Here is a 27,610-nt window from a genome sequence, read left to right on the forward strand (position 1 = left end):
TTTAAAAATAGCAGATCTACAAGCTCATATCGCGCCACCGAGTGGCGCGATACGAGCTTGTAGGTCTGCTATTTTTGAAAAATCGAAGAACGACTGACATTTTTTTAGAATCTGATCTCAGGTCAGAATGGGTTAATCAGACCAGTGTGTGTCCGGCGGAAACCTCGTGTGAATCTGATCTCAGGTCAGAATGGGTTAAGACACATTTCTTCCTCGGGAGACAAATAATAAAGAACCTTGAGAACCTTGAACACCCGAGCGCAAACCAAAAATAAACTGTATTTTCATTTTAATAGAAAACATTGCCAATATTATTTAGCCTTAGTTTTAGCTCTATAACATACGACGAATTAGACCGTTCCTCACCCAGGAATCAGCCCAGCTCCTAATCCAGACAACAGTCTTGTCAAAACTCGACTATTGTAACTCCCTCCTTACAGGCCTACCAGCATGTTCACTTAAGCCTCTCCAACTGATCCAAAATGCAGCAGCTCGCTTGGTCTTCAACCAGCCAAAATTCTCACATGTCTCCCCCCTGCTCCGCTCCCTCCACTGGCTCCCGGTCGCTGCCCGCACAGAATACAAAACTCTGATGCTGGCATTCAAAGCAACCAAAGGTATATGCCTCCCCCATATCTTGCAAGTATGATTGAACCCTACAAACCCTCCCGCGCACTCAGATCAGCCAACGCAGGGAAGCTGGAAGTACCCTCACTAAAAACGCTGGGACAACGCTCCACACGTCCCAAACTCTTCTCCCTTATGGCTCCAAAACTGTGGAATGCACTTCCCATTGCAGTCAGAACTGCAGCATCACTCCCAATCTTCCGCCGTAGCCTGAAAACCCACCTTTTCAGACTCCATCATGGCCCATAGCACTTACCCTACCCCCTTAGATAGCATTTCTGTTGACTTAGATAGCATTTGACACAGACTTATAGCATGTTATGTAGACAGCACTATAATTGCATTGTATATAGTCATAGCACGCCATAGTACATATGTATAGCATAGTAGTAAATATGTATAGTTTATATGTATAGTGTATGTATAGTTTCATTATATAGATATTCCACTGTTACTTTCTTAGCTTACGCATGTTTCATGATAAATGCTTTTATGTGATGTATTCCCATGCTTTTGTTCTTGCTTAACAGATTCTATACATAGGACGTCTGAGAACGTCATAAGGACCCCGAAATATTAGTACTATTGACGTGTGAGGACGTCCTAGCGACGTCCTAGCGACGTCCCAGCGACGCGGGGCGAGATAAGAATATTCAGAATTTTTCCTATTTTTTTTTTTGGCATTTCGCTTTTCGCTTTCCGTAGGCTAACGCTCAGTGCAACTATTAGCTTGTCATTGACTCCCATGTTAGCCCGGCGGAAAGAATGACTCGTATCTCCTAATCCAAGGCGCTCTCCGCGGTGATGAATGGATCGATATGCTGGCGCTTCATTTCTGCTCCTCATCCGTCTCTCCCGCAAAATATGAACGTTTTTTTGGAGCGTAAAACAATATATTAAGATGATCGGGGATGTGAGGTCCCTTTGTAAAGTCAACTTTTTTTAGGCAAGTGTTTCCTGTTTCATGGCTTTCAAAGTAAAAGCGATCAGACAACTCTGGCACTCTATAGCCTTTAGTTTGAAGGCACTTCCTCTACTAAATGTGTTAATGTAAGTCGCTCTGGATTAAGAGCGTCTGCTAAATGCCTAAATTGTAGCCAGCATAGCTTATTATGTTGTGTTTTTGGCTGTGGAAAAAGGTAGGGGACGAACATTGTTCGGCATATAGTTTCATATAGTTTTATGTGCCCCTGTGTCACACTGCTTCGTGCCCCCCCTGTGTCACACTGCTTCGTGCCCCCCCCTGTGTCGTCCTCAGGCAGGAACCCGTGCCAGTTCAACAATGGAGGATGCTCCCAGCTGTGCTTCCCCACCTCGGAGAGCATGAGGAGCTGCTCCTGCACCGTGGGCTACAACCTCCGCTCCGACCGCATGTCCTGTGAGGGTCAGTACTACCGGCAGCCTGTGGGCCACAAACACTCCATATCATTTCAACTTTTCATCTTATACCAGCCGCTAAGCATTAGCAAGCTGAGTCTATCATCTATGTGCAAGCTAGTCCTCTACCGAGTGGAACAGTAAGAGAGTAGCGACACTATAGCGTTGAATCCCATTGTAAAAATGGAATACTCATTCTATCTCAATGGGATAGTTCCAATGTTTGGAACTATAGCCCATAGGCACCCGCTTTGCGGCGTGTCGCCACTCTCTCACTATTCCACTCGGGTCCTATAGCCCAGCCGATTTTACGTCTGAGCAAATAGGCATAGGGTCTATTTTACTTCGTCATGATGATGTGCGATGATAAGAGCGCCCCTCACGTCACACAGGTGTGGTTATTTTATTATTATTATATATTTTTTTTACAAACCGGGATGATTGAGACGCCAATGGAACAGGATCTTTCTATGGACTCTATTTTCGTTCATGCTAAACCCCTTATCCCTAAACTAGGTAAGGTAATTTTATTTATAGAGCGCCTTTCAAAACAGTTGTTACAAGGTGCTGTACAATAAAATAAAAGGAATAAAATAAGAACATTTCAATCAAAAGTAAACCAACACTACTACTAATACTACTACTACTACTATTTTGAAAAAACATTTGTGAATAGTTGTACACATTGTGAGCTTGTACTGTGGATTGGCTATTTTAACTATTCAAAAATGTTCGAGCCCTATGTCTTGGTGTACACACTTTGAATAGTCAGTGGTTTAATAGATAATTTTTGTTGTTGTTTTTCCAGGCGTTGATTCCTTCCTGATGTATTCCATCCACGAGGGGATCCGAGGGATCTCTCTGGACCCGAGCGACAACATGGAAGCCCTCATGCCCATCACGGGGACGCTGTTCGCCGTCGGAGTCGACTTTCACGCAGGTACGCACTTGGACCTGAACTGTGTGCGTATGTCATGAAAGGTCAAAGGTCACACCCAGTGTTGTTTTTGGCAGCACATTTAGATTTTAGTTTTAGTCAGTTTTTTGAATAGTTTTCATTTAGTTTCAGTCACATTTTAGTCACCTGTAATGTTTTAGTGTTAAGTGTAGTTTTAGTCGGCTAAATATCATTCGATTTTAGTCTACTAAATATACAGTTGATTTAGTCGACTAAAATGTGTTTATGTTGAAATATTGCCTTGATACCGTCGTAATGACAGTTTTTACGTGTAAAATGACTTATACTGGATCTCTTGTCCACTAGTCCCTTCCTAACATTTTAGTCGAGTTTTTATTTGTTGACGAAATTGTCAGTATATTTAGTCTTAGTTTTAGTCTTCATAGCTTAGTTTTCATTTAGTTTTCCTCAGTAGTTTTAGTCGACGAAAACAACACTGGTCACACCCCTTTCTCACGTGACGAAATGGAACACTCACATCTGTATGTTGTTGAGCCAAACAGGATTGGACACTTATAAGCTACTGTAAGCCACTGTTACTGTAAGCTAACATATACTCCAATCCAAAGAAGGTCTTGCAAAACGAACAAAGATGATTGTGTGACTCCTCCGCTCTGTAGGCTTAGGTGTTTTTGATCTGAAGATCAAAACCTAAGCCTATCGCAATAAGCCACTGTGTCTGTTCGTGTTCTCCTCATTTTGTTCTTATTGACGCTGAAGCTGAAATGGTTTTGGAAAAATGAAATCAGACAGACGTTATTGTCACACCTGAAAAATACTTCAGACGGGTGGAATGTATTTACCAGGGGCTCCTCAGACTTGCAGTTCAATAATACAAAAGCAGAATACAGCAATAACACCATCACTGTATAAAAGTCATCATTGCTTAGTTGTCAAAAATAAAAACTTGGATTTACGCTGCAATCTTTTATAAGAAACGTCTCAGCACACTAAAGCCTTGAGGCAAAAAAATAATTAAACATTTTTTTTAAATATTACTCATCCAGATTCTGTCCAGAAATCCCGCAAATCGTCACACACTATCTCTATAGTCATGTGTTCAAGACGGATCTGTCCCATATTTCATATTCCATCCTAATTTGCGAACATTGGCTTCCAAAGTTTGCAGGATTGGCCTGTTTCGAACAAAAAGCCTCAAATCATGAACGCGGCATGCTTTCCTACTAGGCTGAAGAATAGATCCCACCCTTTTCACATTGGCCTGTTATAGGTGGATTTTTTGCAAAACACATTTTTGGAACAAAATGCCGCAAATCATCCAAGCCAAGGCGTAAGAAGAAATGGCACCCTTTTCACATTGGCCTATTATAGCGCCACCAGGAGGCCACAACCTGACCTGGACTGGTGGAGACCTTTTGCCCCGAGGGGGGCACTTTATCTAGAGTTTTCATATTTTCTCCAGGCAAAAAAAGTCTTGCCTTCAATAAACCCATTCTGACCGGGCACCCATTTTGGTGTCGGCATCATGTTATGCTTTAGCTATTTAAAAATAGCAGATCTACAAGCTCATATCGCGCCACCGAGTGGCGCGCTACGAGCTTGTAGGTCTGCTATTTTTGAAAAATCGAAGAGCGACTGACATTTTTAGAATCTGATCTCAGGTCAGAATGGGTTCATCAGACCCAGTGTTTGTCCGGCGGAAACCTCGTATGAATCTGATCTCAGGTCAGAATGGGATAAGGGCCCTGGCATACCTTGCCCCTTGCCCATGTCCTCGTCAGCACTCTGCTATACGTATACACGCCATCTAATGAAGCAGAAATATCTCAAAATGGATCTGCCAGATAGAGCCATCGGAGATGAAGATGAAGACGGTTTCTCCAACCGTGCAATTTAGTCTAGAGCCTGTTCGCTCTGTTAACCCATTCTGACCGGGCACCCATTTTGGTGTCAGCATCATGTCGTGCTTTAGCTATTGAAAAATAGCAGATCTACAAGCTCGTATCGCGCCACCGAGTGGCGCGATACGAGCTTGTAGGTCTGCTATTTTTGAAAAATTGAAGAACGACTGACATTTTTAGAATCTGATCTCAGGTCAGAATGGGTTAATCAGACCAGTGTGTGTCCAGTGGAAACCTTGTATGAATCTGATCTCAGGTCAGAATGGGTTAAGTGGCATGGGCAAACACACGGCACGGCGTGACACATCTCTGCTGTCCTCATATCCAACGGTATACATACACACGCCATCTGTAATCAAGTGTCTGGAGATGTGAGCACTCGCCCCCACGTCTACCGCGAAAACCTCTGCTGCTCCGGCAAAGGTCTTTTCGGCTCTTAGAGTGTAATGGTTTGTGGAGCTTGAAGAGTACGACGAATATGAAAGGGGCGATAAGTTCACATTAACCCATTCTGACCTGAGATCAGATTCTATAAACGTCTTCTACATCCTGACAGTTTTCTGAAAAAGCTATGTTTCTACGTCAGTCGTTCTTCGATTTTTCAAAAATAGCAGACCTACAAGCTCGTATCGCGCCACTCGGTGGCGCGATACGAGCTTGTAGATCTGCTATTTTTCAATAGCTAAAGCACGACATGATGCTAACACCAAAATGGGTTTCCGTTCAGAATTGGTTAAGGGTGATCTATATATATATATATGTGGTCGCGCAAAGGGTGTGATCTGCAAGCCCACGAGCTTTGCGAGCTTGTAGATCCAGCCACCATGCGACACACAAGCTCTCAGCCGAGGATAAATCAGTGCATTAGAGCGGCATTAGCATTTCCCTCTCGAGCTCCTCAAAGCCGAGCCGACACAAAGCAATTCCCCAGATATTGCATCAAATGAAGGTGACATGCACATCGCAATGCATAAAGCCCTACACTGTGCGTGCACTGTGTGTATTTGTTACACCCACGGACGGGGCGCTCCTTCTACTACTGCATAATTCATACGATAAATATGCTAGATTTATTACACTAGACGAATATAGTATAAGGCTTTGCTTGCGCGCTCCACATAAGTTATAAGGTTGTCACCCGTGCACGTGCACGTGCGATAACAATGGATGTATATAAAGGAAATTGCGGGGCTGTGAGAGCCAGACTAATATATATCCCCGCCTCCCCTACTGTTTGAATAACAGTAGGGGAGGATCAGCTAAGACCGGAATGCTAAAACATGCCGTATAGCATGCTGGACAGCGCTCCCCGCGCCCCATTCGCTACTCCCCATGGCATCAGAACGGCATACTACTCACTGCCAATGTTTCACCATATGGTCTGAAGACTCACTCCCTCTGAAGACTCACCTATTCCTCCAATGTTTCACCATATGGTCTGAAGACTCACTCCCTCTGAAGACTCACCTATTCCTCCAATGTTTCACCATATAGTCTGAAGACTCAAGGCCTATTCATAGTCTGGATTTTCGGTGGTGAGGCGACCACCGCTCCGGTGGTGAGGTGACCACCGCTCCGGTGGTGAGGTGACCACCGCTCCGGTGGTGAGGTGACCACCGCTCCGGTGGTGAGGTGACCACCGCTCCGGTGGTGAGGTGACCACCGCTCCGGTGGTGAGCTGACCACCGGAGCTGAAATAACGTTGAGCGGTGGTGAGTAAAAACAGAGAGAAGGGCTGGGGCGGTGGCAGTGGTTTGCGCTTCACCGCGGCTCAGTGACGTCATGTTGTAGTTCGGTGGTCACCTCAGTGACGTCATGTTGTAGTTCGGTGGTCACCTCAGTGACGTCATGTTGTAGTTCGGTGGTCACCTCAGTGATGTCATGTTGTAGTTCGGTGGTCACCTCAGTGACGTCATGTTGTAGTTCAGTGGTCACCTCAGTGACGTCATGTTGTAGTTTGGTGGTCACCTCAGTGACGTCATGTTGTAGTTCGGTGGTCACCTCAGTGACGTCATGTTGTAGTTTGGTGGTCACCTCAGTGACGTCATGTTGTAGTTCGGTGGTCACCTAACCACCGGAAATCCAGACTATGTATGAGCCTTCACTCCCTCTGAATTACTCACCTATTCCTTCTCGTCACCTTAATCCGATAGATGCTAGTTTACTCACTGTGCAGGCTATACTGTATCTTTGTATCACTTGCTCTCGTGTTTTATGTTGTGTTTTTCGTTGCTTAACCCATTTTGACCTGGGAACGATTCTATAAATGACTTCTACATCCTGACTAAAAAAGCTATGTTTCTATGTCAGACCTACAAGCTCGTAGCGCGCCACTCGGTGGCGCGCTATGAGCTTGTAGATCTGCTATTTTTCAATAGCTAAAGCATAGCGTAATGCTAACATCAAACAGGGTTCCCGCCCCCAAAATGTGTTAAATTAACCAAGATACATTTGCATATAAATGTCTAATGTGTGACATCTCAGGATCATAGCTGTAAAACAATGGAGGGGATTTATGCGTGTGCAATTAAGCTCTGTTTTGTTGTTAACGGAAAGATAACTAAAAATAATAATAATTTATTTGTCATGTCAAAAAGTTGACAAGATACAAAAACCCAGCAGCATAGGAAATTACATCATTGTGCAGGATCACATTTGTTGTCTGCAATGATTCTTTTTTGCCTTCCTAAATTATTCTGGTGGAATAGAGTGAGGAAAGTGTATAGGGAGGCTTACATACAATGTTTGTTGATGTGCTACTAAAAAACATTGGATGTAGCCCTCCCCACACTTTCCCCACTCTGTTCCACCAGAATAATTAGGAAGGCAAAACAAAAATCATTGCAGGGTGTGGGGGAGCGTTGTCCAGCATGTTTTACGCATAGACTGTAAAAGATATGGACAAAGCGTTCCCCGGGTCTAACATGGACGTAAAATGAAGCCTGCTATTCCTGCACTGTAAGTCGCCATCTTTCTAGATCCGTTTGGGCCCAGCTGGCCATTGGCTGGCTCCGTTTGGGCCCAGCTGAGCCATTGGCTGGCCCAGACAACGAGGCGGGACTTCCCCCCTTCTTCTCCGTTGGTTTTTATTTTGACTCGAGTGGGAGGGGAATCCCGATCATAGACTGTAACGGTAGCCACGCCCCTCAGAACATACGCGACTTGATGGTCATTTTTTTAATTAATGGGACCATAATTTTCCAAAAAAGAATATTATGACATTAGAAATGAGACTTTAAACTAGTGACTGGAAGCAGAAAGTATTCATGACCATGTTTATTAACAGTTTGACTGTTTTATACGCTTAACCCGCATTTTAATCAACCCCCCTTCACTGCCGAGATTGTTGTATTACCTTTAGAGCATACGCTGAATTATTTGGGCTTTTAATCCGCGAAAATCGAGCGAAAAAAGCTTCCTCCGTTTGTTATGAACGATCGCACCACCCGCCATCTTGGTACACCCGGAAGACGCAGCACAGGACCCTCCTCCATGAGGCGTTGAACCCCATTCGTTTGCATTGGCCTCAATTTCCCAGAAGCCCTAGCAGCCCACAGCATGTGACGATTTCCGGTTTCATCATCAAAACAAATGCATCTACTCTCTTTCTCCGCGGCGAAGACGGATTTTCTATTTATTTATTACATTACGGCGGAATAAACACATAAAACAAAAGGCGGGTATGTCGTATATCGCAGCGACAGTAACCTGGATTAAACCATTCCCGGCACGGAAACTGTTTATTAAGGTTATACAGTCTAGGTGAAGTTGGGCCCAAATACATGGACTTCTATGGGGCTATGGGTTTTTCTGGGTCCAATGACAGCGCCACAACAGGCCATTATATGAACTACGATTTCCTTAGTGGCTTCACAAAATATCTGTCTGACTGCCCCCCCTGGTTTTACGGCATGTTTTAGCATTCCATCCGGTACAGTACTGTATGCACGTGAGGTTTAGGCATAAGGTGCATGACCATAGCAGCAGATATATATATATATATATATATATATATATATATATATATATATATATATATATTGTTCATGCTATAGACATTAAGGTGCAAGAAGAATATCACCACGTGGTCCATGAAATGAAGGTGCAGAGTATGAACGCCTGTCAGGTTGAACCACGTAGTCCAAACCCAGAGAAGGTCACTTCCACCGCACTCTAATCCACATCCAAAGGTCCGCGAGAAGCAAATAAAGGACAACTCATTACGCCAACTAATCATGGCGGGGTCATCTCCGTTCGTTCCGTCGAGGCCGCGGCTATAACACCGCCGCTGAAATCCTCCCGGAGGCGGCGGGCGTCTTGGCGAGGAGGAGGTCAACCGCAATCTCGCTTAGAAGCGTGACTCGCGGAAGGAAATTCCCCGGGAAAAAAAAAAAAGAGGAAATTATAGACGCATGCCGAGGAGCACGAGGCGGCGGGGTGGTGCGCGGAGATTCTTTATCCCATTCTGACCTGAGATCAGATTTCTAAAAAATGTCTTCTACATCCTGACAGTTTTCCATTCTGACCTGAGATCAGATTCTAAAAATGTCTTCTACATCCTGACAGTTTTCCATTCTGACCTGAGATCAGATTTCTAAAAATGTCTTCTACATCCTGACAGTTTTCCATTCTGACCTGAGATCAGATTCAAAAAAATGTCTTGACAGTTTTCTGAAAAAAAGCTATGTTTCTATGTCAGTCGTTCTTCGATTCTTCAAAAAATAGCAGACCTACAAGCTCATAGCGCGCCACTCGGTGGCGCGCTATGAGCTTGTAGATCTGCTATTTTTCAATAGCTAAAGCACAACATAATGCTTAAAACACCAAAAGGGGTTCCCGCCCAAAATGGGTTATTGCTTGGCGGCGGCGTGCAGGTGAAACATGCAAATACGGGCGCCGAGGCTCAGCCAGCAGCAGCTGATAGCTTCACGCATATCATTTGCATGTCGTTATGGCTCGAGAGCTAGCGCTAGTCTCTCCGCCGGAGCGTGAAAAAAGAAAAGAAAAAGAAGATGAAAGCCTCCCTTCCAGCTGGAGGCTGTCACATGTGAGATATGTGTTAACTCATTTTAGACGGGAACCCCCTTTTTGGCGTTAGCATTATGCTACGCATTATAGCTATTGAAAAATAGCAGACCTACAAGCTCATAGCGCGCCACCGAGTGGCGCGCTACGAGCTTGTAGGTCTGCTATTTTTTGAAAAAAATCGAAGAACCGACTGACATAGAAACATAGCTTTTTTTCAGAAAACTGTCAGGATGTGTAGAAGACATTTTTTTTTAAGATCTGATCTCAGGTCAGTATGTGTTAACAGACTGTGAAGGCAGCGTAAACAGGCGAGAGTGCAAATAAACATATAACGCCGCCTAACCTCTTAACAACCTGTACGCCGCGCCCGGTGACAGCAACGTGCTCACATGTACTTAAAGATGGAGGGTGGGGAGAGAATGAATTACTTACTGTTTCGACATGCATCGTGAAACAACGCCGTAAAATAAAATCTAGACAAAGGATTCTGTTGTGGCGGTTTTTTACGAAACGCACGTTTTGCATAAGGCTCGTATATCTCCCCCCCCCCCCCCCCTCCAATAAAATGTGGTCAACAATTACCCCCCCCCCCCCCCCTCCCTGACAAGTTATTACGTGTCATCAATGATTCCTTTGTGTGTACAGTACAGTATGAAGGGTGTGCATATTGCATATTCCACGTCGCTGTGCTTCATGTCGCCAGCGCTGCGGCATTTTGTGAAATGGTTCCGTGGCCGTTGGTAAAAAATATGTCTTCACCGTCTGCTTTTGTTTCGAGGACATGAATACCATGTGTGTTGGGGGTGTACCATGTGCGATGGGGGCATAAATACCATGTGTGTTGGGCAATGGCGTGCACAGATAAACACTAGGGGGTGCTAGAGCATCCCCTGCCCTTTTAGCAATGTGCCCTTTAGAAAAAAGAAAAACAAATCTTATTTTGTACAGTTACACTGTACAGTATGTGGACCATGGTGACATTGACCAATTCTTGATAAAAAAAGCTTCTATTATATTATTTATTCCCCAAAATCTATAAATCTCACACTATTAAGGCAACCGGCCGGTTCCACGCGCCGCACAAAGTGCCCTTTTTCACTTGAGAGCCTGCCCCTCTAAATGTCTGTGCACGCCACTGGCGTTGGGGGTGTCGTCATGGTGATTTGTTTTTGTTCTCTCCGCTCCAGTGTGTTGATTTTGCCGGGAAACGTTTGATTATGACTTTAGTCATAGTGTTTTTGAATGAAATTCCATGATTTTACCCTTGGTCGCATGCTGAAAATGGCACATCGTGTTGTAGAGCTGGTATTTTCCCGAGTGCAACACCCGAGCGCAATCAAACCAAATCAAATGAATTGTCTTTTAGTTCTTCCCGCATCTCTCCTCCTCCACCAGTCCCCTCCCTAAACCTTTAATCTAGTTTTTAATTTGTTGACAGAATTGTCAATATTTACTCTTGGTTTTAGCCCCCATAGCTTTAGTTTTCCATTTGTTTCTGTGCAGTGTAATAAGGTAGAGTCCACGCAATTAACCCCAGCTCCACCTCTCTCTCTCTCTCTCTCTCTCTCTCTCTCTCTCTCTCTCTCTCTCTCTCTCTCTCTCTCTCTCTCTCTCTCTCTCTCTCTCTCTCTCTCTCTCTCTCTCTCTCTCTCTCTTCTCTTCTCTTCTCTTCTCTTCTCTTCTCTTCTCTTCTCTTCTCTTCTCTTCTCTTCTCTTCTCTTCTCTTCTCTTCTCTTCTCTTCTCTCCTCTCCTCTCCTCTTCTCTCCTCTTCTCTCTCTCTCTCTCTCTCTCTCTCTCTCTCTCTCTCTCTCTCTCTCTCTCTCTCTCTCTCTCTCTCTCTCTCTCTCTCTCCCTCTCCCCCCCCCTCTCTCTCCCTCTCTCTCTCCTCTCTCCAGGGAACGACACGGTGTACTGGACCGACATGGGCCTGAACCGGATCTCGCGGGCCAAGCGGGACCAGACCTGGAGGGAGGACGTCATCACCACCGGCATCAGCCGGGTGGAGGGCATCGCAGTGGACTGGATCGCCGGTCAGTACTCTGTCTGTCTGTCTGTAAATGGTAAATGGTGCATTTATATAGCGCCTTTATCCAAGGCGCTTTACATAGATTGTGCATTACATTCACCCATTCACACACACATTCACACACCGATGGCGGCGGAAACCATGCAAGGTACCAACCAGCACATCAGGAGCAATTAGGGGTTCAGTGTCTTTGCTTCGACGCTGACTCTGGGGGGAGCCTGTCTGTCTGTCTGTCTGTCTGTCTGCCTGCTAGTAGTCAGTACTGTCTGTGTGTCAGTGGCACGGTTCATTAACCCATTCTGACCTGAGATCAGATTCATACGAGGTTTCCACTGGACACACACTGGTCTGATTAGCCCATTCTGACCTGAGATCAGATTCTAAAAATGTCAGTCGTTCTTCGATTTTTCAATAGGTAAAGCACGACATGATGCTAACACCAAAACGGGTGCCCGGTCAGAATGGGTTAACCACTTTGATTGAATACATGCAATACAAATATTGAATATATGCACATAGACGGCACGCCTGTCCTGGTTATCTGTTAAAAACAAACTCCATCGCAGTGTCCTCATGTTTGTTAGAAACATAATTTCTAATCAAACACCAGATTACTTCTTCAATCAAAGTGACAGCCATAATCATAACTCCATAATTTCCAGCCTCTGTCATTTATCACTCCCTGCTCCAAAAGCATACCTCCTTAAACAAACAGTTATGTATCGATAAATATATCATTTTGGAACATGCACCTAAACATTTGACTTAAGTACAGTACTTGAATAAAATGTACATGTTAATGTACACCACTGCTTTTAACCCATTCTGGGCGGGAACCGCTTTTGGTGTTTTAACTAAGCATTATGTTATACTTTAGCTATTGGAAAATAGCAGATCTACAAGCTTATAGCGCGCCACCGAGTGGCGCGCTATAAGCTTGTAGGTCTGCTAATTTTGAAAAATCGTTAAAATGTGGCACAAATCATTGAATATATATATATATATTTCAGAGCGAACACTTTTAACTAAAAATATTTGCTTCCGGGGGGGGGGGGGGGGGGGGTCCCTGGAGCTACATATTTTGAGATGGGGGTCCGTGGCCCCAATAGAGATAATTCTAGGGGTCCTTGACATGAAAAAGGTTGAGCACCACTGACATAGAAACATAGGTTTTTCAGAAAAATGTTAGGATTTAGAAGCCTTTTTTCTTTTTAATCGACCTCAGTCCAAAATGGGTTAAGTTGTTAAAGAGGTGATTTGTACAACGTTCTCATTCTATAGCGTCTTCATATCACACAGCTCTCATTCCCAAAGCAGTCCTATGGTTATTTTCCTGTCTTAGGAAATGATCGTCAAACACAGGCTGGTAGAAATGGCAGCGGTAAAAAGCCATTCAGGTGGTGTTGTGTGTTATTTAGTTCCTGGACTGAGCCATATTTAACACACTTAATAGATAAAGCTTCCCCCAGATGAGGCTCTGTGGTAGACCATTAATTTGCAGTAATGGGGTGTGTGTGTGTGTGTGTGTGTGTGTGTGTGTGTGTGTGTGTGTGTGTGTGTGTGTGTGTGTGCGCCCATTGAAACCTTTATTTGTTGTTGTTTTGGCTCTAATGTGGTCGTTGAGGGGTACAGTAATGGTCAGTGGTGTCTGGTGGAATGTAAATTGCAATTATATACATTTACTCAAGTAATAATATCTTGTGAACAACAGGGAACCTGTAATGGACCAGTTTAACATGTAATAACCTGTTCTGACCACCAGGGAACCTGTAATGGACCAGTTTAACATGTAATAACCTGCTCTGACCACCAGGGAACCTGTAATGGACCGTTTTAACATGTAATAATCTGTTCTGACCACCAGGGAACCTGTAATGGACCAGTTTAACATGTAATAATACTAATAACCTGTTCTGACCACCAGGGAACCTGTAATGGACCAGTTTAACATGTAATAACCTGTTCTGACCACCAGGGAACCTGTAATGGACCAGTTTAACATGCAATAACCTGTTCTGACCACCAGGGAACCTGTAATGGACCAGTTTAACATGTAATAACCTCTCCTGACCACCAGGGAACCTGTAATGGACCAGTTTAACATGTAATAACCTCTCCTGACCACCAGGGAACCTGTAATGGACCGTTTTAACATGTAATAACCTCTCCTGACCACCAGGGAACCTGTAATGGACCATTTTAACATGTAATAACCTCTCCTGACCACCAGGGAACCTGTAATGGTCCGTTTTAACATGTAATAACCTCTCCTGACCACCAGGGAACCTGTAATGGTCCGTTTTAACATGTAATAACCTCTCCTGACCACCAGGGAACCTGTAATGGACCAGTTTAACATGTAATAACCTTTCCTGACCACCAGGGAACCTGTAATGGACCAGTTTAACATGTAATAACCTGTTCTGACCACCAGGGAACCTGTAATGGACCACTTTAACATGTAATAACCTCTCCTGACCACCAGGGAACCTGTAATGGACCACTTTAACATGTAATAACCTCTCCTGACCACCAGGGAACCTGTAATGGTCCGTTTTAACATGTAATAACCTCTCCTGACCACCAGGGAACCTGTAATGGACCGGTTTAACATGTAATAACCTGTTCTGACCACCAGGGAACCTGTAATGGTCCATTTTAACATGTAATAACCTGTCCTGACCACCAGGGAACCTGTAATGGACCGTTTTAACATGTAATAACCTGTCCTGACCACCAGGGAACCTGTAATGGACCGTTTTAACATGTAATAACCTGTTCTGACCACCAGGGAACCTCTACTGGACCGACCACGGGTTCAACCTGATCGAGATCGCCCGCCTCAACGGGGCGTACCGCTCCGTGGTCATCTCCGAGGGTCTGGACCAGCCCCGGGCCATCACCGTCCACCCCCAGAAAGGGTACGTCACTGTCGGGAGGAAACCTCATAACTCCATTTTTGGAGGTTTTTGATATGTTTTCATAAATCAGTGCTATTGAACACCCTTTACGTCTGCGTGTTGTTTCGAAAATATCGAACCAAAAGTGATTTGGACAAAACCTCTTAACTCCATTTGACCCTCAAAATGTCTGCTAAAGCAACTAACTCTCCACCACCTCTCCCTCTGTCATGGAAGTAATTGACAATATATAAAGTCACCACACCAACTTTGATGAGGCTGTATTGTTTTAAATATATAAGGTTTTCTTAATTTCCTGGAAAATGAACATTTTGGAGTTATGAGGTTTCCTCCCGACAGCAGAGATATATTACATCAAAATGTTCATTATTGTCAAAAACAGATCTACAAGCTCACATTTTGTGTTACCTTTTTTTTCATGACCACAAGAAAATACATGTAGATGGCTTGTTACTTTGGCAGATGCTAGGTTCATAAGTCTACATAAAAATGCTATCTTAAGTCTACATAAAAATGCCGGGGCTAGGGCAAGTGCTACGGGCCATGATGGAGTCTGAAGAGGTGCAGGGTTTTCAGACTACGGCGGAGGAAGGTTGGGCTAGTGAGGCTGCAGTTCTGATTGCAATGGGAGAAGTGCATTCCATAGTTTTTGGAGCCAGAAGGGAGAAGAGTTTGGGACGTGTGGAGTGTTGTCCCGGCGTTTTTAATCCATTTCGGTCGGTAACCCCTTTTGGTGCTATTGAAAAATAGCAGATCTACAAGCTCATAGCAAGCCACCGAGTGGCGCGCTACGAGCTTGTAGGTCTGCTATTTTTGAAAAATCGAAGAACGACTGAAACATAGAAACATAGCTTTTTCAGAAAACTGTCAGGATGTAGAAGACATTTTATAGAATCTGATCTCAGGTCAGAATTGGTTAATGAAGTTACTTCCAGCTTCCCTGCGTAGACTGATCTGAGTGCGGGGGAGGGAGGGTCTGCAGGGTTCGATCAGACGTGGCTGTCGGGAGGGGAGGAGGGGGTTCTTCTCGGCATGTGCGAGACGAGGGCTGAGCACACGCGCCACACGTGGAGTAGGAGTGTGCGTACGCAGCGGGCACCACTCACCGCGATCAGTGTTAGTTCCCCCATTATGAGTTGGACAAAGGCTTTCTGTATGAGGAGCTTACTGTCGAACGGACTGGGCCTGGTTTAATCCATTTAGGCCTGAAAAACGTCTTCTAAATGGTGACAATTTTCTGAAAAATGCATTCTGTACCTCGTGGTGCTTAATATTTCATGTCGAGCACTGCGTAAAAAGCATTGGAATGCGGATGTGTATATATCACAGGAAACTCCCGTTAAACTTTCCAACAAACTCCTGTGAACTCCCGTCTCACCTGTATATTACCGTATGTTAACTGTATATATGCCCGCTAAACTTGAGGTTTACGAGCAAAGAGACGTTCCAGGAACGTCTCAGAAGCAAAGATTTGAGTTAAAAACGTTCGCTCTGAAAGAATATACATTTGAAGATCTGAGGCACAATTTTCAAGATTTTTCAAAAATAGCAGACCTACAAGCTCGTAGCGCGCCACTCGGTGGCGCGCTATGAGCTTGTAGATCTGCTATTTTCAATGTTTAAAACACCAACAGTGGTTTTCCGCCCTGAACGGCTTAAACGGCATGAGGCAACCACCTACCGCAGAGATCTCATATAAAGGTGTTGATGGAAGGCCCCGCTGTGCAGCATGGTGAAATAGACCAGCTAATGGCCGCCGCCGTAGACAAAAGCCAACATGACACAAGCCCCGCTGTTTGAGTCCCTCATGATGCTCCTGTAATGGAGGCATAATATTACAGTATACGAGCATGTTATCATCAGCTTATTCAACGCCCCATCGTATCACATTATATTAATTATAGTCCAGTGGTTTTCAAAGCGGTAGGGGGGGGGGGGGGGGATCCAGAGACCCACATGGGGTTCCGTGAAGCGGTTTCAAAATGGAACCGTGTGCAAATGGAACCAAATTAACCCGTAGCGTAACGGCGTCCATTCGGTTCCATTTTTAACACCCTCTGTGAGTGATGGACGATCCTTTGAAATTATAAGGTTTGAGAACGACTGTATTAACGACTGTATTAATCAATATACAGGGTTATACACTCTCTCCGCCCCCACTCCCCCCCCCCCTCCCCCCCTCAATTCTGTCCAGAATTCACGAGCTCAACTTCCACATTCCCATGAAAGATTTATGGATTTCTCGTAAAGCGAACCTTTTGCCAAACGTATTAGTCCAACGGATGTGGAGTGTGTTGACTCACTGAGCGGGGGGAGTCCACAGTTTTACTGTTCATTACATTCATGTTCATTAATAATAATACTTAATGGTAATAATGTGTGCTAACGCAAATTGGTTTTATTTAACATTTTGCGTCATTGCACAATTCCACTACAAAGTATAGTGTTTTCACAATCCTGCAGTCTATTCCAGTGACGAAAACAGATGATCCACAAGCCCACAGCACACAGGAGCACGAACAGATATGCAGAATTGGCCTCCGCATAGGTCTTAATGGTGTCAAAAAGAAAAACGATAATGCTAAAAATAATCATGTTCATGCATTTTTCTCCCCCCCCCCCCCCCTCCATTTTGTCCCCGGGTGCTCAGGTATCTGTTCTGGACTGAATGGGGCCAGAACCCGTGCATCGGACGCTCCCGGCTGGACGGGTCGGACCAGGTCACGCTCGTCAACTCTGGCATCGCGCAGCCGAACGGCATCTCCATAGACTACGAGGTACGGCCCCCCCCCCCCATGTGTCCCTGACCCCCATATATAAGACCCCCATAGAACTGTATATGACCCCCATATACGGTAGAAAGCTACCATCATCATCATCATAATCATCATCATCCCGGTCCGTTTTCATTTCCATTCCCCAGCGGCTCTATATATCTCTCTCTCTCTCTCTCTCTCTCTCTCTCTCTCTCTCTGCATATATACCTCCTCATCTCATTCCTTTGTTGGCGGCAGCGAGACGTAAACCCAGCCCTTAACCCATTTTGGACTGATTAAGCGATTAAAAAAATAAGTCTTCTAAATCCTAACAGTTTTCTGAAAAACCCATGTTTCTGTATCAGTTGGTGCTCAATATTTCATGTCAAGGATCCCAAACATTATCAGTATTTGGCCACTGACCCCCCCCCCCCCCCCCCCCATCTGAAAATATGTTGTTCCAGAGACCCCTCAGAAGCAAAGATTTGAGTTAAAAATTCGCTCTGAAAGAATATATATTCAAAGATTCCAGGCACATTTTCACGAATTTTCAGAAAAATAGCAGACCTACAAGCTCGTAGATCTGCTATTTTTCAATAGCAAAAAGCATGACATAACGCTTTAAAGTTAAAACGCCATCAGGGGTTCCCACCCAGAATGGGTTAAGAGGAGTGGTGGTGGCGGACGGGGTTTGGGCTGATGTGCATTTTTCAAATTACTTTTCCCAGGAAAACAGATTATACTGGTGCGACGCGCGCACGGACAAGATCGAGAGGATCAACCTTGAGACGGGCGAGAGTCGGGAGATTGTCCTGTCAGCGGGCAACGTGGACCTGTTCTCCGTGGCCGTGTTCGGCCCGTACATCTACTGGTCTGACAGGTAATACATTATTTCCTTAAATGTGCGCTAGTCGCCACGCACACACACGTCACACGCACGCCACACAATGTGTGCTATAGTGCTAACCTGGCATTAACCCAAGGTTGCCTATACAGAGTTCCCCCCACCAGTGGCAGCCTTATATAAGACGGGGGGTTTTTCCCATCCATATAATGAGGGGCGCGTACATGAGGCAGCGGTGGTGGCCGAACGGTTTGCGGAGCGGTCTTGTTATCGTGAAGGTCGCTATAGTTCGTATAAACCCCGGACCGGCACGTTAGAATTACCACCGCTGAAGTGCCCCTTGGACAAGGCATTGAACCCCTGCCGTGAAATGTTCTATGAGCAGGGCCTGGCTGTAAACAAGTTCTTGAGCTTAGTCCAGTTACCCTGGGTAAACATAGTACCTTTCCTTTACCTATTTATGTAAATACCGCGTGTGGAACCTCAATGTCATGGCTATAAGGGTGTATCCTTAACTCGCTTAGTCCACTTGTGACCAGATTGGACTGAGAGCCTGCCGTCGCGCAAACTCCAGCTTTTCACCAGAGTTTTTCTTTTTTTTTTCCCAAAATGAATTAATACCACAGGCAGACTCTTCACATACTAGAGCATGTCTGAAATAAGTGTCAGAGCTGAAATAGACAATAAATGCTTAAACATGTAGCTATAGGTGTAATGTTAGAGACCACAGAAGACATGTGAATATTAAATAAATGCTTAAACATGTAGCTATAGGTGTAATGTTAGAGACCCACAGAAGTGAACCTTTCAAGTCCGTTTTCTCAACTCGCTGTTTTTCTGCAAGACATTACTCTAATAAGCCATATCTCCAAAAACTGGCGGGTCAAACTGAACAACCAATATGTCAATTTTGAAGCTATGATTCCCTGCTTTCATAAGAAATGAAAAAAAGAAAATTCAAATAAATCCAATGGCAGTCCCTCAGTCAAATCTGGTCACATTTTAGCTGAGAAAGACTCCACTTTTGCATACATTTCATAGATGGCTCCAGAGCGATATATATCATCAGCGTTCATGTCAATGTGTTATACTTACTTACTAAACTTACTTACTTACTTTTTCCCCACTTTGCACCAAAGCTTCTGCTAACCCCCCTTTTAGTAACTCTGTCTGTCAGACCTCTGACTTAGTCCACTTCACTTCAGTGATTCCTCGCTTACCTTTTAAGGGAGTCTCCGAGGGGGTTTTAAGTCGATAACTTTACTCTTTCTCGCTCCGAGCCGAGCTGAAAGTTTGATCGTTTAATCCAGGGGTACTCAACTGGCGGACCGCGGTCCACGACCGGACCGCGGACCACCTCTCTGCGGACCCCAGGGCAAAAAAATAAAAAATTGCATCAGGTCAGGCCAGCAAAAATAAATCTCTCCTAAGCTCAGGCCAGGCCAGCCACAGTCAATTTCAATTAAATTCAGGCAGTGTTGCTGCAGCACAACTACATTGTGTGTCTTAGGTTAATGGAGGGAAGAAGTTAATAATATAAATAACATCAGATGGTACATTTCTCATGTGAAATTGCTGCAAAGCCCCCCAAAATGTCCCCCCCAAAATGTCCCCCAATGTCCAAATCATTTGGATTTGGAGTTCCACTCCGGGCCTGCACTCTGCACCCCATTATTGGTTGGTTGGAAGGGGATCTGATTTGTATAAGCTTGGCTTGACCATACTAAACAGGCATAGAGCCCCGCTCTCCGATGGACGCCGCGCATGGGACCGGACCTCGGTCTTATTAAAAAATATATTTGTGGACCTTCATCATTTCTAGTTGAGGACCCCTGGTTTAATCCATTCTGTACGGGAACCCCTTTTGGTGTTTTAACTAAGCATTATGTTATACTTTATAGCTATAGAAAAATAGCAGATCTACAAGCTCATAGCGCGCCACCGAGTGGCGCGCTACGAGCTTGTAGGTCTGCTATTTTTGAAAAAAATCGAAGAACCACTGACATAGAAACATAGCTTTTTCAGAAAACTGTCGGGATGAAGAAGACATTTTTTTAGAATCTGATCTCAGGTCAAAATGGCTTAAGTAGCAGAAGCAGCTATTGGGATTATGAGTTCAGATCTCCTCCTCTCTCTCTCTCTCTCTCTCTCTCTCTCTCTCTGTCTCCCCCCCCTCTCCCCCCCCCCCCCCTCCCTGCACTAGGGCCCACTCCAACGGTTCGATCCGCCGCGGCCTGAAGGCGGACGGCTCTGACGTGACGACCATGAGGAGCGGCCTGGGGGTCAACCTGAAGGACGTCACGGTCTTCAGCCGCGGACGGGAGAAAGGTTGAGGTTTTCAACTTAATACTGCTCGCTACGCTATCGACCTCCGCTGTCTGTCTGTCGCCCACATCTCCCCCGGCCCGTACCTCGCCTTGCTCTTGACCACTTGAAAACCCCCTATATACTTCATTGAACGGAATCCCCCAGGGTTCTATGCAATACACATAATGTGACCGGGGACAGTGGTTTGATATACAAGGGGGCCATGGTCATTTTTCAGTTCTTTACATATTATGAAACTGCACACTGTATAACCTTTCATATGATGTGTTGCTCATTGAAATTGCTTTGCCCCAAAATACGCAAAATAATCTGTAATTATAATAGAGACATTTTTGCAACGTAATTACAACGACCTAACCGTTTCAGTTCATACGACGTGTGAGGCCGTCATAAGGATCCCGAAAAATTAGTGCCATCGACGTGTGAGGACGTCCTAGCGATGTCCTAGTGACACAGGGCGAGATAAGAATATTCAGAATTTTTCCTATTTTCATTTTTGGCTTTTCGCTTTTCGCTATGTGCAACTATTAGCTTGTCATTGACATGTTAGCGCGGCGGAAAGAATGACTCGTATCTCCTAATCCAGGGCGCTCTCCGTGGTGATGAATGGATCGATATGCTGGTGCTTCATTTCTGCTCATCATCCGTCTCTCCCACAAAATATGAACGCTTTTTGGAGCGTAAAAAAATAAATTAAGATGATCGGGGATGTGAGGTCTCTTTGTAAAGTCAACTTTTTTTTTAGGAAAGTGTTTCCGGTTCATGGCTTTCAGAGTAAAAGCGATCAGACAACTCTGGCACCCAGAGCTTCTATTTTGAAGGCACTTCCGGCACTAAATGTGTTTTAATGACACTAAAACGACTTTCTGATGGAATAAAAACATTCTTTAACATTCCATCTGTGTTAATGTGGCTAAAAACGAAAACCACAAAAAATATATATATATATTTTGGACTATTGTGAAGTTTCATTAGTGCCGACTTGTGGTTGAAATCACTGGGAGCGGTCACATATACCCCCCACCCCGCTGCACAACCAAATGTCTTCACTGAAAACAGCCGACCTACAAGCTCGTATAGATGGGTTATTATCGCTGAATGTGGTCCCCCCGTCCCCCCCCAGAATAGCGATGCTATAGGGGTCCATGTGGTTAATTAAAGCAGGCTGTCGATTTCGCCACATCTCATTGCATATAATGAAACCTAGTGGAGCAGCACAAAGAGTGCAGAGTTGTAATTGTGTATATTAACGTGTTATGGTGTACAGTACAGTACAGGCCCAGGAAATGAATCCCAGTGCATTTTCCCCCCATAGACATTTTTCAAATGGTATTTATTTAAAGACCTTTTAAGCGTCGTATGAAGCCTCGACTCGAGTAAACAAAAAAAGTGTTGTAACCTGCCGTTTTTTTTTTTTCTACTTTTCTAATTCTTTGTTTGGCCCAAAACATTGTGTTTTATTGTCATGATTTGTCACGACAAGAGTTGGCTTTGTCCGCGGCGTAAACGTCTTTAAATAAATACTTTCTGAAAAGTCTATGAGGGAAAATGAACCGGGATTTCTTTTCCGGGTCTCTCGAGGGGGGCGGTCGGGACTGAGCGTCGCAGCCCCGCCCCCTGTCAGGGTTTAGTTCACGCTAAGTGTCAATGAACAGGGTTTTAAAGCGAGTCAAAGGATGCAGATGAAGAAGAGCCGCACTAATTGGCGTCGTTGAGGCATGCACAGTAACAGTTTGTGTTGCGCGTGATTTCACAGCAGAAGATATATAAGATGATGCACCGTGTTGAAAATGACTGTAGACGTCGAGAGAGAGAAGAAAGACAGACAGACAGGGTTATGTTGTCTTGGACCGTTTCCAAAGCAGGAGGACCAAAGCAAGCCTTGTATGCTGCTGTAGCAGTGAGGAACAAACTGTATTCCTTTGGAGGCTGTTATATCATGGAGCAGATGGATGTCCATGTCTTCAACACAGTGTCTTTATGCTGGAAGAAGTTACCTCCAGTGAAACCTGGAAGAGGAGACGTTGACCTTGAGGTTCCATCCATGCGCTGCGGCCACACAGCTGTGTTGGTTGAAGATACAGTCTACATCTGGGGAGGCCATCCTTACTGCAATGTGCTTTATGCATTTGATGTCGACGCCCACAGATGGTTCAAACCCAGGGTTTCTGGGACTGTTCCAGAGGAGAGGTTCAACCACTCAGCCTGTGTGTTGGAGAAGGTCATGTTTATCCATGGAGGAGTCTTCCAGGTGAATGGATACACTAATGACATGTACAAGTTGGACACCAGCACAATGTTCTGGACTTTAATTAACACCAGAGAAACTCCACCTTCTGCTTGGAGGTGTCAATGGGGTCACTCTGCTACCATTATCGGGACAAAGATGTTTGTATTTGGGGGCCACACGTGGGGTCAGTTCTACAACACCATCAGAGTGTTTGACACAGAGACCAACGACTGGATGGGAACACCTTCTACACAACTTCTACCAGCAGGACGCGGTTGGCATTCAGCCTTCACCTACAACGGAGAGCTGTACATATTTGGTGGCTACAACGGTAACAAGAACCTAAACGATGTGTGGAAATTCAGTCCAGAGACCTTCACCTGGAAGAAGGTTGAGCCCAAGGGGAAAGGACCATGTCCATTGTATGGTATGTGCTGTTGCATTGTGGGAGATCGTATTGTCCTCTTTTGGAGGAAGGACCTTTCCTACCAGTAGTATAGATCACACTATCTCTGATGAGCTGTTCATCTTAGACTTGAGTCCTCGTCTTAAGACGTTATGTAAGCTGGCAGTTATTCAGTACGCTCTGGACCAATCGGAACTCACACACGACATCAGGTGGGAACTGGCAGCCATGACCTGAGAGAAAACGAGACATTCTTAGAGTTCTAACCTGACAGTGAAGGCCCGCCCCGAACCAGGCCAGCCCTGGACCTACCCGGCCAGGTACAGAGCCCTGGGGCGCTCCGCTCAACTAATATAGTTGTAAAGGTTTCATAAAATGTATTTTTTATTTATTTTTATTTTTCGTTTTATGACCTCAATCACACCCGAAACAAACCTGAACTTTGAACATTAAGTGGATTTTCTGTGGTTTGGAGTTTTCTCTGGGGGTTTGGAAGCCTTTTGAGCTGCAATGAAAACAGGGCGGCATCGCCGCAGACAAAGCCAACTCGGATCGGGACAAATCATGACAGTAATTACAATGTTTCGGGCCGATCAAATAAATAGTAAGAAGAAAAACAAAACAAATAGTGTTGTATCCTGCCTTTATTTTCTTCTTTCAAATTATCTGATCGGCACAAAATATTGTGTTTGTTGGCTTTGTCTGTGCGGCGTAACAGTCTTTAAATAATTCCTTTTTGAAAAGCCTATGGAGAAAATGAATGGAGATTAATTTCACTGGGGACACTCGTCGTTCTGAAAGGCGGCGGGACTGCGACGCTCTATTGTTGCGAAATCAGTGAGCACTAACTATGAGACCCTGCAGATCATGTCTGTGTGTCTGTCTGTCTGTCCCGCTGTGACACCACCCGCCCGCCACCAAAGGGCGCAGCTGTAGCACACACACACACACACACACACACACACACACACACACACACACACACACACACACGCAGCTGTAACACACACACACACACACACACACACACACACACAAACAACCACACACACACACACAGTAGAAAACTTCAAAAAATTACTAACTAAAAAGAAAAAAAAAGTACGTAATTTATTCTAATTGTTGTTATTGCAATTTACGAGCTGCGCTCGCTTCCCGCGTTTGCGCGTCTTACTTGTGATAGTACTTTAGACTAGTTCTTGATTTACTCGTGATCCTAGTTTTCTGAGGCACTACACTGCATTCTAAATATGTGACCAGATTTGACTGAGAGACTGCCATTGCGCAAATTCCAGCTTTTCACCAGCTTTTCTTATGAGTTTATAGCACAGGCAGACTCTTCAAATACTAGAGCATGTCTGAAATAAGTGTCAGAGCTGAAATCGACATGTAAATATGAAATAAATGCCCAAACATGTAGCTAGGTGTAATGTTAGAGACCACAGAAGTGAACCTTTCAAGCCTGTTTCTCTGCAAGACATTACTCTATAAGCCACATCTCCAAAACTGGTGGGTCAAACTGAACAACCAATATGTCAATTTGAAGCTGATTCCCTGCTTTCATATGACATGAAAAAACAAAAATGTAAAAAAATCCAATGACAGTGCCTCAGTCAAATTTAGTCACATAATGTGTTTACCTGCTAAATGCCCTAAACCTGTAATTCCCCTCCCCGCCACCACCACCACCACCAGGCACCAACCCCTGCGCCCGGAGCAACGGCGGCTGCCAGCAGCTGTGCTTCCACCTGGGCAGCGGGCGCCGCACGTGCTCCTGTGCCCACGGCCACCTGGCCGAGGACGGCTTCGCCTGCCAGCGCTACGAGGGCTACCTGCTCTACTCGGAGAGGAGCATCCTGAAGAGCATCCACCTGTCCGACGACAGCGACCTCAACGCGCCCGTGCAGCCCTTCGAGAGGCCCGCCTTCTTCAAGAACGTCATCGCGCTGGCCTTCGACTACGGCCAGACGACGAAGGCGGCGGGCGGCGGCGGCGGCACCAACCGCATCTTCTTCAGCGACATCCACTTCGGGAACATCCAGATGATCAACGACGACTGGACCCAGAGATTGGTCATCGCAGAGAGTAGGTCGAAGGCCCTCTTTTGTTGTTGTTGTGTTTCCGACTGTTTTGTATAGGCGGATTTGTGAGCTTGTACATCTGCTATTTCCGCCCGATGTTCACCTCCACAATAGGGACGCTAGTAGTATAAAGCACTGCGTGAAAAGAGGAGTTAACGGGCAATTACGGGAACTGTATTTCTGCCCGTAAACCTCAAGTTTAGCAGCATATACATGTAATATACGGTAATATACCGGTGTGATGGTACAATTCGGGAGTTTTACGGGAGTTTATTGGAAAGATTAACGGGAGTCTCCTGCAATATACACATCCGTATACCAAGCTTTTTTGTGCAGTGAAGTCTTTTAGCATGTCTTTGACAAAGACTCCGCTGGACAAAATATCCATATGCGTGATGACTCTAAATGGCATGGCTTGAAGTTGTGAATCTTCTAAAAAGGTTTTAACGCGAGGAAACCAGTTACTGTGAGGCAAGCTCTCAAATCGAATGCTGCCTTATACAATTTCCATCCGTATCAATGGTTAGCATGGTTACCAAAACGGCTCCGGATAAAAAATCTAAAGTGGTCATTTTTTGGTTATATCAATCTTAATAGAAATCGTGGGAGAACGGGGGCTGAGGCGATGGGTACGTCGTTTTCACCTGAGGGAACTCGCTGCTGGCTTTTCCAAGTGCAAGCAGCGAGTCCGTCTCCGAACGAAATAAACGGGCACAAAGCGAAGAATAATAATACCTAGTGTTGAAAGAAAAGGCATTCCCGCTGACTGACAGTCGGCGCAGATGGTGTGGGAGGAGCGGCTCCCCATCTAAAGCCCAGTCAATCCTGCCTTGATAAGCCTGAGTGGAGTCAGATGAGCAGCCAAAGCCTCTATTCTGCAGCGCTAGGCATCCTCTGTCTACCGCCCTGTGAAGTCAGTCAGTCCTCCTCTGAGAGCAGAGCTCAGAACCAGCCAGACCCCTCCTCTCCTCCTCCTCCTCCTCCTCCTCCTCCTCTCTCTCTCTCTCTCTCTCTCTCTCTCTCTCTCTCTCTCTCTCTCTCTCTCTCTCTCTCTCTCTCTCTCTCTCCTTAGCCCCCCCACAATCCCTCACACTGGCATGCCGGCAGGGGTCTTATAGTGATCTGCCCCCCCCCCCCGTTGGTGAAAGAGAGAGAGAGAGAGAGCTTTCTATTAACTGTCGTCCTCTAGGAATGAACGACACAGAGTTCTTAGAAGCGGTAGTTGGGATTTGTCCCACTTCACGCTTTCCCTCCAGTCACGAGTTTACACGAGTTCATCTATGTACGTATTGAACAGCTGTCGTGGAAATTAAGATATAAACATTTAATAATACTCCTTTATGAAAGTAAGAGAGTATCTCCTCTAAAGTTACAGTCTGATATTATACAAGTTATGCAGTTTTCATTGTACAATTTGTGTTTTTAATACGTTTTAAGACTTACTGGGTTTCCATCGAGGCCCAATGCATTCCAATGGCAATGGTGGCGCGCTATGCGGTGCATGGCTCTGTCCTGTAACGCTCTTTGTTGTTGTTTTTTTCGACACGACATAATTAAGGATCACGCCATGTTAAGGCGGATTTTCGTGAAATGGAACGATGATGTCGGTGCGGTGGTTCTTAGTTCAAAGGTTAGTGAGAAACTAGACGGTCAAAATGGGGATTGCGATGTTTTTTATCCCGTCAGTCAAACTGTCCATCCTATCCATTCACTGTGCAGGAGATACGGTATACGTTTACTTAAAGGAGAATTCCATGCTAGAAGGCTTTCTTTTTTTCTTTTTTTTTAATTTATATTTTTTGTCCCACAATTTTGTAACCCATTTTTCACCCCTGTGTCAATTATCTAATGTGATCCTGGGCTCTACACACCCTCCGCCAACCTGGGGAGAGCAACGGACTTGAACTCATGCTTCCTTCATGCCTGAGTGTCCAAGTTGCTCCTTTACACCTGGCAGGGGGGAGTTTCCCTGGTTGGACGTAGCGTGTGGAAGGAACACGTTACTCCAACCAGTTCCTTTCCCCTCCACTAGAAGGCTTTCTTACCTTTCTTTGTAGTTGTTACGTCCCCACCAAAGAGGTCCAGGTGTTATTCGCTTATTTCCATCGAAATAAGTAGTAAAGTGTGCCCACTTCAATACTTATTTCGATGGAAATAAGTGAATT

The 27,610-nt window shown here is 45.0% G+C and overlaps 1 protein-coding gene across 1 annotated transcript in view; it reads left to right on the top strand.

The window, feature by feature from the left end:
- Positions 1-27,610, top strand: part of LOC310867033 (low-density lipoprotein receptor-related protein 1B-like) — a gene marked incomplete at its 5' end in the record, with an annotated part of 569,593 nt that overhangs the window by 330,325 nt on the left and 211,658 nt on the right. The window contains 8 exon segments of the mRNA XM_083776826.1: positions 1,886-2,011; positions 2,813-2,944; positions 11,749-11,883; positions 14,671-14,800; positions 17,451-17,577; positions 18,285-18,436; positions 20,604-20,728; positions 25,060-25,449. Coding sequence (XP_083632952.1) covers positions 1,886-2,011; positions 2,813-2,944; positions 11,749-11,883; positions 14,671-14,800; positions 17,451-17,577; positions 18,285-18,436; positions 20,604-20,728; positions 25,060-25,449 — 1,317 coding nt within the window.

This window comes from Protomyctophum parallelum, assembly GCF_964188405.1.
Source record: "Protomyctophum parallelum genome assembly, chromosome: 11".
Lineage (NCBI taxonomy): Eukaryota > Metazoa > Chordata > Actinopteri > Myctophiformes > Myctophidae > Protomyctophum > Protomyctophum parallelum.